The sequence below is a fragment of the Panthera tigris genome, chromosome A3 (assembly GCF_018350195.1).
Source record: "Panthera tigris isolate Pti1 chromosome A3, P.tigris_Pti1_mat1.1, whole genome shotgun sequence".
Taxonomy (NCBI): Eukaryota; Metazoa; Chordata; class Mammalia; order Carnivora; family Felidae; genus Panthera; species Panthera tigris.
The window spans coordinates 53955321-53972512 of record NC_056662.1 but is presented as its reverse complement, the minus strand read 5'-3'; the positions used below and the strand labels follow the sequence as shown (position 1 = coordinate 53972512).

The 17192-nt window shown below is 48.1% G+C and overlaps 1 protein-coding gene across 2 annotated transcripts in view; it reads right to left on the bottom strand.

The window, feature by feature from the left end:
- The window catches only part of UXS1 (UDP-glucuronate decarboxylase 1), a 95731-nt gene extending 79753 nt beyond the window's left edge, over window positions 1–15978 (bottom strand). For both annotated transcript variants that reach the window (XM_042981060.1, XM_042981061.1), the window contains exon 1: window positions 15781–15978. In XM_042981060.1, the coding sequence (XP_042836994.1) occupies window positions 15781–15874 (94 nt within the window). In that variant the 5' untranslated portion in view covers window positions 15875–15978. The remainder of the gene's footprint in view (window positions 1–15780) is intronic.
- Between the last annotated feature and the right edge of the window lie 1214 nt (window positions 15979–17192).

The following is a 17192-nucleotide window of genomic DNA, read 5'->3' as shown; positions in this document are numbered from 1 at the left end:
TTCAATTCAGCTGGGTACTCAGAGGCAACAACCTATCAACAGAAAGATAACATGGTATTTACCATGATACTTGTAACAACTATGTGTTTATTTCTCGCAGCTGGAATTAAAATACATTCTGTTCCCAAATCTTCACCTGAGAAAACCACTACTGCCTCTTCAGGAAAGGAGGCAAAAAATTTGTAAACTCGTTCCACTCAAACATATTCTCAAGGTTCTACTGCATGGTATTATATTCAATTAAGTAAACATTCAAAAACCGCTTAATCTGCACAAGACAGTAACATAAAATCTGGAGACACAGGTACGAATAAGATAGAAAAATGCCAGACCACCCCAGAAAGCAAACATGCACTTGGATTCTTCCATCTTTGCCTAAGGCTACCAAATAAGGGCATCTCTTTAGTTTTCCGACAAAAAGAAGAAACAGATTAACTAAAGAAAAAGGAGAGCAACAAAGGGTGAATCCTTCCCAGTCCAGCCCAGCATCAGTGCTATGGGCAGGAGAGACGAGAGCATGCCTTTACCATCGCTGTAGCAGATCACAAAGCCTAAATCACAATCGCAGACCTCACTTCTCAGGATTCACCCTGAAACTGACCCAGAGTTCTTGCCCTCTGATCAATTACTACCCAGTGGGAACAGAAGTCCATAGAAAGCCTCCATTTCCAGACCCTAGCACAGAGCAGGCCACTCAAAAAACATTTGCTGCCCAAGTAGATGATGAATCTGCTGAAAACTAACAAGCAACAGCTCGACTTCCTTTTCAACTAACTTCCAATGAGCATCACTGATTAGGTCTGATAGTAAGTTGGTTGGATCTATTTTTAGATTGCCGAAGGCAAAGAAAGCCGGAAGAAAAGGTTGTTGGTTTTTTTTTTTTTGGTTTTGGTTTTGTTTTTTTTTTAAGTAGGTAGGAAGGAAAGGACAGTTCAGACTCTTCACCACAACTTCCAAATGGAGGAAGGAGCCTTCATGTGGCCAAACCCAGAATGTGAAACTATGACAGAACACATAAAGGTGTAGTAACCGTTTTTAGAAAGTAGAACACTATGATTAAGAACAAGATGGAAAAAGAAAATGTGTGTATGTAAGGATCAGTACAAAGCATGAAGGAGAAACTTTTTAAAAATGGAATACAACTTTGGGGGAAATTCTGCAGCTTGCTATTAAAAGTTGCTGTGTCGAGGGGTGCCTGGGTGGCTCAGTAGGTTAAGCATCCAACTTTGGCTCAAGGGCATGATCTCACAGTTCGTGAGTTCGAGCCCCGCATGGGGCTCTGTGCTGACAGCTTAGAGCCTGGAGCCTGCTTCAAATTCTGTGTCTCCCTCCCTCTCTGCCCCTCCCCCACTAGTGCTCTGTCTCTCTCTCAAAAATAAATAAACATTAAAAAAAAAAACAAAAACCGTTGCTATGTCGGGGCACCTGGGTAGCTCAGTCAGTTAAGCATTTGACTCAGTTTCGGCTCAGGTCAAGATCTCACGGTTTGTGGGTTCAAGCCCCATGTTGGACTCTGTGCTGATAGCACGGAGCCTGCTTGGGATTCTCTCTCTCTCTCTCTCTCTCTCTCTCTCATTCTCTCTATCTCTCTCTCTCTCTCTGCTCCTTCCTGGCTCATGTGTGCTCTCTCTCAAAATAAATAAACATGTTTTTTTTTTTTTTAAAGTTGCTGCCAATAATATGTGTGCTACTGGATATTTATGTAAAATACTAAAGAGAAACTTGATAGACATAAATTCCACAAAAATAAAACCTACATGAAAAAAATTATAAAACTTCACTGAGGGCCAAAAAGAAAGATCTCATTGAAAATGAAGAGACATCACTACCTGTATGTGGGAAGACATTTTACTATCCTAAAATTTGAAAGACTGATCTTATCATTGTACTTCATTCTGTTTTTCCACACTGAGTAAAGTACATTATTTTCCTATTTACGAATTATCTACTCTTATTTGTTTATTTATTTAGGTTGGGGGCAGAGGGCAGGGGCAGAGAATCCCAAGCGGCCTCACGCTGTCAGCACAGAGACCAACTCGGGGCTCTGGGGCTCGATCTCACAAACCGTGAGATCACAACCTGAGCAGAGACCAAGCGTCTGACGCCTAAGTGACCGAGCCACCCTGACGCCCCTTGAGGATGGTTTTAAGTTGGCCTTTTCATTTTGTATTTGAAGAGGTGGAGAAGGAAAGAAGGTGCGGGAGGGACTCAGGAGGGACATTTCAGACCACAGTGCCCACTGGAGTCATCTAGACCACAGCCACGTGTGCCACGCCCATGACCAATGCAATGATTCCCCACTGGTAGGTGGCCATCCACAGGGACAGAAGCCCATGGAATGGCTGTGTCCGTAGGTCACCCGAACAGGCCTGAAAAATGCCAGCCTTCTACCCATGGCGTTAGTCAGGAATAGCACAGCCCTGGAGAACATGAGGAAAGCCCCTGACTAACATGAGGGAAGAGGTATATGGGAGAAGCCAGATGAGGGGGTGAGTGTGACGGGGGTGTCTGTGTGGGGCTGGGGGTGAGAGCTGGGAGAGAGAGAAAGAGACATGAGTAGGACAGGACAGACTGGGTGGGCGACTGGGGAGGAGGGTGGGAGAGGGGGTGAGGGGACAGGTGGGGAATGAGGAAGGGGGAGATGGAGGGGGAGAGAGGAAGCAGAAGGGAGTGGGCAGTGCAGGGAGTAGCAGGGACTGTAGGTGAGGTGGGTGTGTGAGAAAGAGGAGGTGGGAGTGTGGAAGGGGGGAGGGGAAGAATGGATAGGCAGACGAGGGGCAAGGGTGTTGGAGCACAAGGCGTGAGGTGCGCAGGTGCCTTAGAGGCCTCAGGAAGGTCCCGGCGCTCAGTGGTGGGGGACAGGGTAGGTGAGCCAGGCAGATGCAGGTACAAGACCCGCCACTCTGGCTCAGAAGGGCTGCGGGCCCTACAAACTCAGCACCCTGTCCTGGACAGGACGCTGCTGCTGGGACAGAGGAACAGACCTTCCAACCACCCAAGCTGCATGGGCTTCAACGCAGACCAGCTGCCCAGCAGCCACCTGGACCCACAATGCTCATCAGCCAGGTTACAGTCGCAAAGAAGAGGGGGTGCTCCCACTGCAGGGCCAAACGGAGGACCAGAAGCCAGCCGATCACCCACCAGCAAGGACCAATGCCCAGGAGTAGGGTCCTCTACAAAACCTCCTGGCCCCTCCGCCTTGTAGGCACCCCACTGGGGCTGCTTCAGAGTAAAACATTGTTTCAGCACAAGTGTCTGTAAAAGTCTACACTGAAGCTAAGAAATGGGGTTCCTTTAGGTCCCTCTACACCATGATGGAGTATCAGGCTAAGTGCCAGGGCAGGTCATATAATCACCCTATGTCTCATTTTCCCCATCTATAAAATGGGGAGATTATCCCCGCCTCCCTGCCAGACAGCAGCATTATCAAAGCAGGCCACTCCTCATGCTGCATTACAGCATGTGCACCAGGGGTGGGAGCAGGAAGTGGGGCGGGGGGGGGGGGGGGGGCTTTCATTACTTTGAGAGCCTGGGACAGGAATTACGTCTTTTAAATAATTAAGATGCACTGGGAATAAAGAGATCAAGGAATTAGAATAAGATTCTATCCAAAAACAAAACAAAACAAAAAAACTAAAAGGAAGAACAAGACCTAAGATCCTTATGTGGAGAACCACTGTTCGTGGCCCTTATCATTCACAGCTAGTAACCATTTCCCAAGGATTGTCACGTCAGATTAATGGGATTCTTTCATTTGACTCCAATGGAGCCATCCTAACCCTCAGTCTTCTGTTGCTGGTATAACATGGCTGTCTGCTCACATCTTTCAAAATAAATAAACGAAACTCAGATCACTTACATTACATATGTCAACAGAATTCTAAATTAGAAACAGCATGTCTGTTTTCAGAAAGACTATAAAAATGTTCAAAGATACTAACAATAAAATTCCAAGGTCTCACCACCCTAACAAAATTGTTTTCACTTTCCAAGACGTTCAGACCCTTTCTGAAAAAGACTACGATAAAGCAGTCCAAGCGTTGCTACTGATACTTTACAGCACGTAACTTATTTTGGTTAGAAACATAGAAAGCTTAACCAGAAACTCAAAGAAACTGATGGATTAACTTGATGTTCACCCTTGCTCTTCAAAGGGGTTCCTCGGTCCACCGTCTGGGGAGCACCCACTTGCCCGCTGTCACTGCCCTTCCTGAGCAAGGACAGTCCCTCCCCACAGGTCACTTTCTCACACCTACACCTGGAAACATCTTTTCTCCCAGGTGGCTCATCAACTGAAGCTATCATCTCTTTAAAGAAATTCTTTCAATTCCTCATAATGCTTTTTAAAAAGTACTACTACCTGGGGCGTCTGGGTGGCTCGATCAGTTGAGCATCAGACTTCTGCTCAGGTCATGATCTCGCAACTCGTGAGTTCGAGCCCCGTGTCGGGCTTTGTGCTGACAGCTCCGAGCCTGGAGCCTGCTTTGGATTCTGTGCCTCCCTCTCTCTCTGCCCCTCCCCCGCTCAAGCTTTGTCTCTGTCTCTCTCAAAAATAAATAAACATTAAAAAGTACTACTGCCTGCAAGGTAGTAAGAGAACATAGTATTCCAATTTTATAAGTGCGTAAAAATGGAACAACAGGGTTAGGTGACTGTCTCCAAGCCAAACTATGGAGCCTAACAAGAGCAAGTGAAACTACCCTTCTCTGTGGGAGGAATCACTCCTCCCACATGGATCTTTCAGGAACTCCTAAGACCCAAGACATCTGTAGAACATACAGCAAGGGGGGAAAAAGTGAAGCAGGCATTAATGTGGATTCAAGGCACATGGAGAATCTGGTAACAGGCCCTGCCTGTTAAACATCCATTCGTGAAAGCTCTTCCACATCACAACAACCATGCTCTGGGTTTCCTGGCTTACACAGCAGTACCACACAGCAGGCCTACAACCCACCAGCACATCTACACAAGGTCCGGGATGCACACAGCAGACTGTGACATCCCGGCTAGGCAGGCTGCCCCCAAACGCAAAACTGATTCCACGTGACCCTGCCCTAATGCTTGAAAATTCAGGGTATGTTCACCAAAATCTCTTCTTGCGCCGTATGAATTTTGATCAAATGTTAATTCGTCTCACTGAATAAAGATTATGCTGGGGACAGACTTCAAATGCTGCCTTTAAGGGCCTGAAGGACTCCTGCTCCTTGCACCCTATCTCCTCCAATGCCATGGTCATGCTGGCGTCTTTGCCTTCAACCCTACCGTCCAAATCTTATCCCTCCTCTAAGTAGCAACCCCTGGGCCTTGAGGGCATCTCCATTCCTTCATAGTCCCTGGTCTCATTTCTCTCAAGGAATACCTTGACCAGTTTCTTAAGAACAATGTGGGGAAAATAGAACTGTTGGAAACAAAGATTCCCAGGTCCAATCTGTTTCTGCCGTCAGAACACCTCTGACACCAAATGTGTGGATTTTTTTTTCCTCCACACTAACAACCTATTCTCCAACTCTCTGGACACTAACTGTATGGGTGTCCAACAATTCCAATTCATTCTGACACTAACAATCTAGAATTAGGACAGACCCCAGTTAGGGTCTCAATCCCACAAGACTCCCCCCACTTCAGATGGCAATCACAAGTCCCTATTCTGATGAAGTGGCTATAAAGCAAGGGCTCCTATGACCCCATACCTGGGTTTGATCATTTGCTAGAATGGCTCCCAGAATTCAGGAAAACAGTTTACTTACATGCACTGGTTCATTATAAAGGATACAACCCAGAAACAGCCAAGTGAAAGAGATGTACACAGCAAAGCAGGGTGACGGGACTGGAGCTCCCACAGCCTTCCGTAAGTACCTCCTTGCATTCAACAACCAGGGAGTTCAACAAATCCCACTGTTCAAGTTTTTGTAGCGCTCTATCTCCAGCACCCCATTCTCTTCCTGGAGGACGCTGGGTGGGGCCGGAGTGCCAACCCTCTAAGCACATAGCCGGTCCTTCTCATGACTGGCCCACCATGGCTACCTAGGGACCCACCCTAAGTCACCTCATTGGCATCAACTCACGTGTGATCAAAGAGAGGCTCTCATGAATAACAAAAGACACTCCCATCGCTCAGGAAATCCCAAGGGTTTTAGGAGCTTTGTGCCAAGAATAGGAGACAAAGACCAAATATACTTTCCTCCCTACCACACCAGGCGTGAGAAAATAGTCGCCATTCACTTCACAGAGGACAGTTAACATATATATAGAGAGATATTGAGAGATCAGTGGAAAAGAAGGATGCCTGGCTGGCTCAGTCAGGGGAGGATGAGACTCTTGACCTCAGGGTCATGAGTTCAAGCCCCATGTTGGGTGTGAAACCTACATAAATAAATAAGCGCAAAAGAGAACCAACAACTCAATAGAAAAATGAGCAAACCCATAAACAGTTCTCAGAAATATATATATATATATATATATATATATATATATATATATAAATAGTCCTTTAACATTTCAAAAGCAGCTTCATGACACAATAAAAGAAATGCAAATTAAAACAAGGAGATGCCATTTTCAGGGTGGTGACAAGTCAAACGTTTGCCAGCAGCCTCGGCTGGGGAGGCTGAGAGGAGACGGCTGCTCACAACCCCTGGTGACAGCATGCGCACATGTCTATTCACTGCAGCAGTATTTGCGACAGCAGCATTTTGGAAATAAACGCCTTCCATAGGAGACTGGTGCGTGCACACAGGAGTACTATGCAGCTGCACAACAGCACAGGGGGCGGCTGTGTGCACCCACACAGAGCCCTCGCTCTCCAGGAAAGGGAGGCAAACAGTCTACACAGGATGCTACCCGCTCAGTAAAAACGGATAGCAGGGGCATACATACACCTGGACTAAATGCTGACGTTTGTAAAAAGATGCGTAAAACAAACCAGAAGTGTGCGGATGGCTCGAGATTGCCCCCAAATCCAATGTTTCATGTAGTTCGACTCAGAACCATGTACATGGCTGAAATACTTTAGTAAAAAGAAGTTGGTCGCAAACCAAAGCATGACCCTAACTTGTTTCAGCATTTAAAAAAAAATTATCACAAGTAGCTTCTGAACACAATACTCTAACTGCACATCCTCAGTAGGACATATTCTGAGGACAAAAAGAACTCCAAAGAAATCCTGAATTTCGCCAAGTTTGTTACTGGTAGTGGTACTGACATAGCAATTCTGAAACTGTTCTGTCTGTATGGTGGTAGAGAGCTGATGACTTTTTTACTGATGCTAGAAATGAGATTTTCACAGTGGGAAAAAGGAGACAGCAATATGGAATGGGGGAAGGTAAGGAAGATAAAGTGTGCATGCTTCCCGGCTCTGTTCCCTACAAGCCCTGGGAGCAAGGACACCTCAATGGCAATGTGCACAACCAGGGCCCAGGCTCTGATTCCTAAACAACATTCTCCAGTGAGAGAAAGCAGGGAGCCTTGGAGAAATGGCTAATTCCAGGACTGGAGCAGGGAAAGATGAGCCCAGAACATCTGGAGATCAAGGTAGTGCTCAAAGACTCTGAGTCCACAGTGGTTTTTTTTTTTTTAAACAGGAGGGGTGAACTGATTGGTGACCCCCCCAAAATATGTCCACATTCTAATCCCTAGAACCTTGACTATGACCTTACTTGGAAAAAGATGCTTTGCAGGTGTAATTAAGGATCTTGAGACCAAAAGATGACCCTAGATTATTCAGTTGGGCCCTAAATCCAGCACCATGTGTCCTCATAGGGGACCCAGGGGAGATGTGACAGCAAGAGGCGGCAACGTGACCACCCACAGAGGAAGATGGGAGGGATGCATCCACACGCCAAAACATCTGGAGCCTCAATGGAGACTTCGGAGGGAGAGGAGCCTTGTCAGCACCTCGATTTCAGACGTCTGGCCTCTGAACGGTAAGAGAATAAATTTCTCGTTTGAAAACCACCTTGTTTGTGGCAACATTACAACAGGCACAGGAAATTACTACAGAAAGTGAGAGAAGATAGAGGGAGGCAAGTTCTTTTCAGAAGATTGCAAGTTAATAAACTCAAGAAAAGCAGGGGCGCCTGGGTGGCTCAGTCAGTTAAGCATCCGACTCTGGCTCAGGTCAAATCTAACCTGACCTGACCTGCGTCGAGCCTTGCATCAGGCTCCTGCTCGGAGCCTGGAGCCTGCTTCAGATTCTGTGTGTGTTTCTTTCTCTGCCCCTCCCCCGCTTGCGCGCGCTCTTCTCTCTCTCTCTCTCTCTCTCTCTCTCAAAAATAAACATTAAAAAATAAAATAAAAATAAACTCAAGAAAAGCAGCATTTTGGATTTCCCAGTGTGAAAAGTGATCTAGGCGAGGACTGCCAATGGGCACTGAATGCACTCGCTGGACGAGAAGCCACTCCGTCTCTGAGAACCACCTCTGGGACTTTGTACCAAGAAAAGGCACCTTGCACCTTTAATATGAAGTGCGGCGATGGCCAACCCTTCCAGGCATCAAACGTGTCATCAACAGTGGGGCAACCCTGATGGAAGGCAAATCATCAAGCACTATTATAAAAATGTTCAGCTGACTTTAATTATAAGGAAGCAATCAGACAAATCACATCGCAGAATGTGAGATGTTTTACAGGACAACTGGCTTTTTTTTTAAAGGTACATGTTATTAAAAAAAAAAAAATTAGAGACGTAACAGCCCAATGCAGCATATAAACCTTAACTGATCCTAGAGTTTAAAAAAAAAAAGGTGGGGGAGGGTGGGGAGCACCTGGGTGGCTCAGTCTGTTAAGCATCCGGCTTCAGCTCAGGTCATGATCTCATGGTTTGTGGATTTGAGCCCCGCGTCAGGCTCTGTGTTGACAGCTCAGAGCCTGGAGTCTGCTTCCGATTCTGTGTCTCCCTCTCTCTCTGCCTCCCCCCATCAAAAATGAATAAACATTAAGATTTTTTTTTTTAAAGGCTATCAAAGACATTGATGGTACAACTGGGGGAAACTCAAACACGGACTGTCCACTAGACAGTATTATTTATGTTAATTTTTAGAGTGTGTAATGGTGGTGACATTATACAGAAGATGCCTTTAGTTCTAGGGGATCTACGTGAAAGTATTTAAAGGTGGGGTAACTTTCAAATATTTCAACACAAAGATGTACACGTTAAAACAGAGAAAAAGAACAAATGTGGAAACAAAGAACAGCTGGTAAATCCAGGCAGAAGAGTATTTGCCTGTTTGCTGAATTAGTCTTTCATTAGGAATAAGAGAAAACAGGTGTGTAAATTATTAAACTAAAATGCTGAGGGCTCAAAACAACTTTGAGGTGCCCCTCCCAACCCCCAAGGAATGGATTCCCAGGGTCTCAAGGATCCTGGGAACCTGCACTTCACAAGCGCTGGCTGATCCTCATGCTCAGGTAAGTCTGGAACGAGCACCTGTACTATTTGCTTTGTCTTTCCCCCCCTTTCCTCCCTGGAGGCAGCTGGCATCAGGATGCTATCTCCCTGGCAGCAGGCCGGTGGATGTTTACCGAGTGAATTCGAGGGACGGTCCCTAGTCACGCGGGGCTGATCAGATTAAGGGCAAAGCTGTTCTAACGAAAGCCCGAATCAGACAAGTTTGCAGTCTGTTTCCACAAATGCAAAGCAAACACACATAAACCGCGCTTTTATATGGTTTTCAGTGTTTCATTTCGTAGCGTTTCTCTTCAGTGGGGTGCAAGCGACAGGACTGAAGGGTGCCATGGCTGCAGCGTCATTACCACAAGATCCCTGATATGCCAAAACTTACATGAGGATGACAGGGTATCACAACTCTAGCTTTCAAGAGCTGAGGGTGAAAGTAATGGCTCCTGAAATCACTACAGCAGAAAGGAGACTTCTTTTTCATTCTTGTTTAAGGTCTGGGCCTGGGGGGTGGGGGTGGGAAAAGGGGAACACAATGCAGCTAGAAGGCAAGAGGAGGATGAGGCAAAGTCAAGAGAACACCTGGGACAGACAGTGGGGAGGCCCAGCCGCACCCGGCAGAGTCAGGAATGGTCTTGCCTTGTGCCTCTGGAAATGGGGTGACAAGTCCACCGAGACAGGGGTTCTGGCTTTCAAATGTGTGCAAACAGCAGCATGACTGGCAGCTGTACTCCCCGCCCGGCAGCAGATGGGCAGTCCATTCTCTGGAAGGGGGTCTCAGAATGGGGAGCCCCAGGTCCACCTGGGACGATGATCACGGTACCGCTCAGACCTGAAGTCCTGTCCCCACGGGGGCTCCAGGATGCGGGCAGCCAGGCCTCCTCGTCCAGCAGACAGCTGGCAGAGCCTGGGCACCAGGGCTCAGAGGACAGACCTACAGCACTCTCTCAAATAGGAGTGGACAACCTAGGGCCACCAGAAGGCCAACGAAAGCCTCCAAGAAGAAAAGTGGGAAGGGACCAGGAGGGAAGAGATTCTTTAGTGAGAATGAAAAATAAACAAAACTACCATGAAAAGAATACAGCCATGAAATAAAGGCCACTGCTTTTGTTTGTTTCTGTTTTTTTTTTAATCCAGAGGAAAAAAGAACTCATATTAATGAAAAATGATAGCAAAAATAATTTTTTTAAAAAATCATTAGAAGCTTTAAAATGTAAAGTAGGGGCACCTGGGTGGCTCAGTCGGTTAAGCAACCAACCGTGGCTCAGGTCATGATCTCATGGTCAGTGAGTTCAAGCCCTGTGTCTGTGCTGACAGCTCGGAGCCTGAAGTCTGCTTCGGATCCTGTGTCTCCCTCTCTCTGCCCTTCCCCCACTCATGCTCGCTCTCTCAAAAATAAATATTAAAAAAAAATTTTTTTAAATATATAAAGCAGAAGTGTCTAGAAAGTAGAGCAAAACTTTTAACAAATTTTTTTTTTTAAACGTTTATTTATTTTTGGGACAGAGAGAGACAGAGCATGAACGGGGGAGGGGCAGAGAGAGAGGGAGACACAGAATCGGAAGCAGGCTCCAGGCTCTGAGCCATCAGCCCAGAGCCCGACGCGGGGCTCGAACTCACGGACCACGAGATCGTGACCTGAGCCGAAGTCGGACGCTCAACCGACTGAGCCACCCAGGCGCCCCGAGCAAAACTTTTAAAGAGTGGACAGGCCACCTGGGTGGCTCAGTTGGTTAAGTATCCGACTCTTGGTTTCAGTCATGATCTCACAGTTCATGAGTTGGAGCCCTGCATCAGGCTCTGCACCGTCAACGCAGAGCCTGCTTGGGATTCTCTCTCTCCCTCTCTCTCTGCCCCTCCTCCACTTGTACTCTCTCTCTCTCAAAATAAGTAAACTTAAAAAAAAATTTTTTTTAAAGGGAGAAAACAGGAAATAAAAGGACTAGAGCAGGTAATACTACATCAGCATAATAAGATTCAGAGAGAGAAAACAGAGAATGAGGAGGTGAAACAAAGAATAATTTAAGAAAATCCCAGAACTGAAAAGTAAGAGTTTCTTGGGTTGCAAGGACCCAGAGGACCCAGTGCATGGGGCACAGGTGCTATGTGCACCTCCCACATCAGGGGACAGGTGCGTCAGGGCAGGCTCTGCTGAGCTGCAGCAATGAGCGAGCCCAGACCCTATGAGGCTTAAAAACGAAGATGTATTATTCAAGTTTGTGTCACTCTAAGGAAGGGGTGGGGGTACTGGGGTGGGGGTAGGCTCTTCACTGAGCACCATCACCTTGAATGATGTCAGTTATCAACCCAGAGGAGAGGAAACATGTTTACAACTAATCGCTGGGCCCAGAACTGAAGCAGGGCACCCCCCTCGGCTCCTGGGCATGCTGACTGCATGAGGCCACCAAGCTCTGGGAGAGAGGAAAGGCCAGGCAGCAGAGAGCTGGAAACGTGTGGTCTACAATGACCCTTGTGAGCAAAAAGAAGATCCTGACACCTTCCAGAAAGAAAACACAAGCCCCACAAAAGGCACTGACCTGACACAACTGGTCTACGGTAGAAGCCAGAAAGTAATGCAATAATCCCTGAAGAGTTCTGAAGGAATCTTCGTCTAGAATTCTACATCATCAATCTACCAATTAAACGTGAAGACAAGACATTTATCACATGTCTCAAAATTCTCCTCCAATGCACATTCAAGTGAAGTAAGTGCAAAATAAGCAAGAGGAAGTCAGGGAATAAGACATCTGTAATGGGCAGAGCAGGGCTGAAGGCTGTGGGGGCCATTCTTCAGGAAGGTGCCCCATCAAGAGGTCCTGATGCTTCTGAACATCTTAGGGCAACTGACAAAACATGTGGAATTGAATCAGAAATAGTAGACAGAGAGGGGGGGAAAAAAAAAGAAAGAAAAAGAAAAAGCCATTTATTAACTCCAGCGAAAACAAAAGTCATGCACAACACAGCTCACTAACAAGAAGAATAGCATTTAGTCATACACATATACACTAAATGCTGATCTCAAAATTACACCACATCTACATGGGGGATGGTGAACACAGGGGAAGCAGGGAGGTAAGAAAATAATCAATCACCTTGCAAAGAATAAAGTCACTAGGTAATACCTACAAATGAAAAATCAACGAGCATATGATTCTATGGCACAAAGATAAACACCAAAAACAATCAGCTAAGGGAAGTGCTTGCCTCCCAGCAGGGGAAAATAGTGGCAGGGACTCTGTTTTGCCTAACAAACCCTGAAGACTCTATTTGACTTTTCAAACTATGTGCATGTTAAAGAAACACTAAAGGTAATTCCAGTTGAGCCTCTACCTGGGGAGCTACCTACCTAGTAGGTTGGCAAGATTTTCAATCAGACCTCTGAGCTCTTCAGTACTCCATGGGCTGAAACACTGAAGATAGAAACCCCGTTCTCAAGGACTGGGAATTTTACTGAGAAGAAAACACACGCATGGGAAAGACCTTTAGTGCAGTGCAAGGTGTCATGGGCTGACTCCCCTAGGCATGGTCCAGAAGAGTTCAGATGCACGAAGGGAGACTCCGGCCCAAGTAGGCAAAAAAACAGCCCTTTGAGAAAGATCCAAGTGCAATGAGAAAGACTGGCAGAACTTGAGAGAGGAGCAGACAGTGCACTTCCAGAAAGGGAATTGGCTAGCTGTGAGGCTGTGTTAAGTGGGAGTATGGACAGTTTTTTCAAAGAGATTTCACTCTTAACAGGGAGGGCAAGATTGTCGGTAAGACTCCCTGCTGACTTACATTCTCAGTATCCTTGGACACCACCTATCAGGAGCCCCGTAACGTTTTTCCGGCAGTGTCTCAGATGTACCATCCCTGCTCATTAGTAACACTGCTCCACCCTGTTCTTGAGCCCCTCATAACTAAAATCAGATTTTATAAGCTGGCACCAGGCCTCTCCCAAGCCGGCCAGCTCTTGGCCCCTGTCTGGTCAGCCTCATCACTGTACCATTTTCATGCTCCAAAAACACGATCTTTCTTTGCATTCCTACAGCCCTTGGCTGCCACAGGACCTCTGCACATGCTGGTCCTCCTGGAACACATTCCCCCCTAAGCCTCCCTATTCCACACATCATTCAATTCTCAGCTCAAGCCTCAATTCTCACGGAAACAAATGTCCCTGATCACCCTAATTCAGGAGTCCCATGCATGATCTCTCATGCATTCCTTTCCTTTATACCAGTTTGTAATTCAGCCCTCATCGAGGTGGTTATCTCATTCTTGGCCACCTTACCTTCTAGACCAGTGGTCCCCTGACCATAGCAACAACTTCCCAGGTGACACTATTAGAAATACACAACCCAGACCCACTCAATCAAAACCCTGAGGTGGGAGGCAAAAATCTGTGTTTTGAAAACCCTCCAGATGATTCTGATATACTCCCCAGTTTGAGAACCACTGCTCTAGGCACCAAGATGGCACTTCCTCAGTGTCCCCCAGCACCATGCACAGTAACAGCCAAGGGAAAAGACGTGGCAGGATTTCCTGGTTGAATGAATGCTGAAAAACTTCCCAGGGCTCCCTAAATCTCCCTTTATTAATTCTAATCACGATGGAGCACCTGGGTGCCTCAGTTGGTTGAGCGTCTGACTTCAGCTCAGGTCATGATCTAATGGTTCATGAGGTCAAGCCCTGCATGGGGCTCTATGCTGACAGCTCCAGCTCAGAGCCTGGAGCCTGCTTCAGATTCTGTGTCTCCTTCTCTCTCTCTGCCCCTCCCCCACTCACATTCTGTCTCTTTCTCTCTCAAAAATAAAACATCAAAAAAAATTTAATTCTAAACACCTCTGTCCAACCTAGATCAACAATGAACCGTCTGCAGACCTGGGTTCTACCCCCAGCTCCCTGGCCTTTCTAGGTTCAAAACTTGGCTCTCTATAGCTTGTCATCTGTATAATCATCCATAAATGTTCCTAATTCCTCTTGGTCTAAATTTTCCCACCTCTAAAATGGGAATGACCATAGTATTTCCCAAGATTGTTGAGCTAATTAAATAAGCCAATGAGACTCATGCCTGCACACATATGTAAACACTCAGCAAATTTAGGTGCTATTATTATTTCATAACAATAATTATGCAATTTTAAGTGATCTTTCCCCTGGGTCTTAGCTTTCTTGCTCAAGATTGACCACATTCACTTAAGAGCTCTTTCTCCCTTTCAAACTACTCCCATCTAACACCCAACCCGGCATGAAACTCTGCCTAGGATCCAAAAGCCCTGCTTGAGGTTTCTCTGCTCCACCTCCTGGAACAGCTGGGCTGTGCTGGACAATCTGGGTCTTAATAACACATGTCCTCCTAGAGCTCAACTGAAGTCACTTTCCCAAGTCCCCTCTCATCTCGGGAACCAGATCTTGGTAATTCAACCAGTTAGCAGGTTGTTTCATTTAAGAGCATGTCTGTGTGGTGACTAGGATTCAAAGGGAGCTTACACTGTAAGCTATTTCTAGTCCAACTGTGGTCTTTGGTAAAGTATTAATAGCAACAATTATAATATATGCTCATCGAAAAGATCTTAACATAAAAGGGCGGGGGGGGGGGGTTCTGCCTCTTAGAAAACACAGGGTCCACCACCTGCCTGCGAAGTGCCCCTCCTGCCATGTCTCAGGCAGAGGCCGGGAGTCAGGATAGACACGAGGACCTTACATAGCAAAGCACCGCCCCGGGTCTCCGGGAGCTGCGCCTCCCCACTGGGCCGATCCGCCGCGCCCCGGGGATCCTGCGCGCCCGGACATCTGGGCGCGGCCGAGGGCCGGCGGGGATCAGCAACACTTGGCTCCCCAATAGTTAAATGCTGAGTAATTTTCCTGCGGAGCAAACAGTCGGAGCGGGGGCTCTGCCAACGGCAACAGTATTTTTATCCTACTTAACCAACACGGCGGCGCGGCCACGACTGTCCCCAGGGTGTCCCCGCGCGGCATGCTCGGGAATCGCCTGCCGGACCCTCGCCGGCTGTCGGGACGACGTGGACGGGAGTCCCACGCGTCGGGGCGGGGGTACTGGGACACCGGGCTGGGGCCTCGGCTGGCGCCTCAGCCGTGCCGGGCCCGGCAGTCCCAGAGCTCCGGGGCAAGGACCCTCCGCCGGACTGCCAGGTCTCGGCGCCGGGGCCTAAGCGCTCGAGGGTTTGCGCCCAAGTTGGCCAGCTGCTTTGCCGCAAGAGCGGAGAAGGGGAAACGGGTCCTCGCAGCCCCCGAAAAGGAGTGAAAGCAGGGAGCTTAGGTCCCGCCCGGTACGCGGCGGGAGACCGGGCAGCAGGGTCACCCTGCCCACAGCCCCCCGACCCCCGGCTCCGCTGCCGCGGCGTCCGGGAATGAATGGGGCTCCCCGCCGGCCGCGGGCGCGAACTCACAGGCTACGTAGGCGAGCAGCGCGATGCCCAACAGCAGCTTCATCCTCCTGCGGTTGACGGCAGACACGAGGCGCAACAGCGCCTTGCTCACCATACCCGGGAGCCGCGCCGGTCCAGGGCCCTTGCCGCGCGGGGGCCCGCCTGCTGCACAATGCGCGGCGGCGGGGACGGCGGCGGCGGCAGCGGCGGCAGCAGCAGCGGCGGCGGCCGGGGAGAGCCCCGCCTCCTGCCTCCGGCCCGCGCGGTCCCGCCCCCGCGTGCCGGGTTTCCTGCTGGCGGGGCCACCGCGCATGCGCCACTCCGCCCTCGCCCCGCCTCCTCCCTCGCCCTCCCAACACGCAGCCCCTCCGCCTGCTCTGCCCGCAGGCGCAATTGCGCCTCTGCTCAGTTTTCGAAGAATGTGGCCGCGAACCGAAGGCGGGGCGGGCGCGGCGCATGCGCGTACCGGCGTGTTTTCCCCCTGCCGGAGCGCTGCTGGCGCGCTGTACCGAAGAGGTACGTCCCCGACCCGAGGGCGGGACCGCGGTCTCCAGTTTCCGAACCCGGCCCAGGGGGTGGCAAGCTGTGGGCATTCATATGTGGCGATCAAAAGAAATATTTATGCTAAATTTGGCCATGTCTTTGAAGTTCTTTGAACGCCTCTTTCAGAAAGTTGACTAATTCTGTGGACTGTTGTGTTGACTTCGTTAGGAGCAGCAGCGAAAATTATTAATCCTCTAAACGGTGCTAAAGTGAAAACCCGATGCCTTTTTTCTCTGCTGTGATCGACTGGGATGTCTTTTTTCTTAAAATATTTTGTTATTATTGTGAAAACGTAATGCTGGTGATATAGAATTAGGACAAACCGGGAAAAGGAAAGGGTGAAGCCGCGCTTTGTCTCTGCCTAGAGAAAAACGTGTCATCACATGTGTTTCATTCCAAGCTTTTTGTTGAGTGTATATACTGTAAAGTAGTTATGGAAGTGAATTGCTGTGGTGTACCGATTGCGTGTGTGGTGGCTGAATGTATTTATTCCGTAGTCATTTATTGAATGCCTGCTGCGAACAAGGAGGTGTGTCAGAGGATACATGGACACCAGAAGCTCGTCATTGGAGCCACAGAAAGCTGGTCCCAGTAGAAAAGAAAAGATGGTACACATAGATCTGCGATGCCAAGTCAAGTGAGACCCCAGAAAATGTTGGGGTACTGGCTAAAAGTGCTGATCAGCCACAGAGAGAAGTCAGAGGAGCCAGCGGCATCCCTGGAGTGCCAGGCCATTTTGCCAAAATCAAACACTTTGTGTTAGCTTTATTAGAAACCTCCAAGAAAAATAAACAAGTAGCAATAAATCAAAGCAGCAATATGTTAGAGCCTTAAACTACACAGCCCGAATGCTGTGATTGTATGATTCTAAATACAACCTCCCCCCAAAC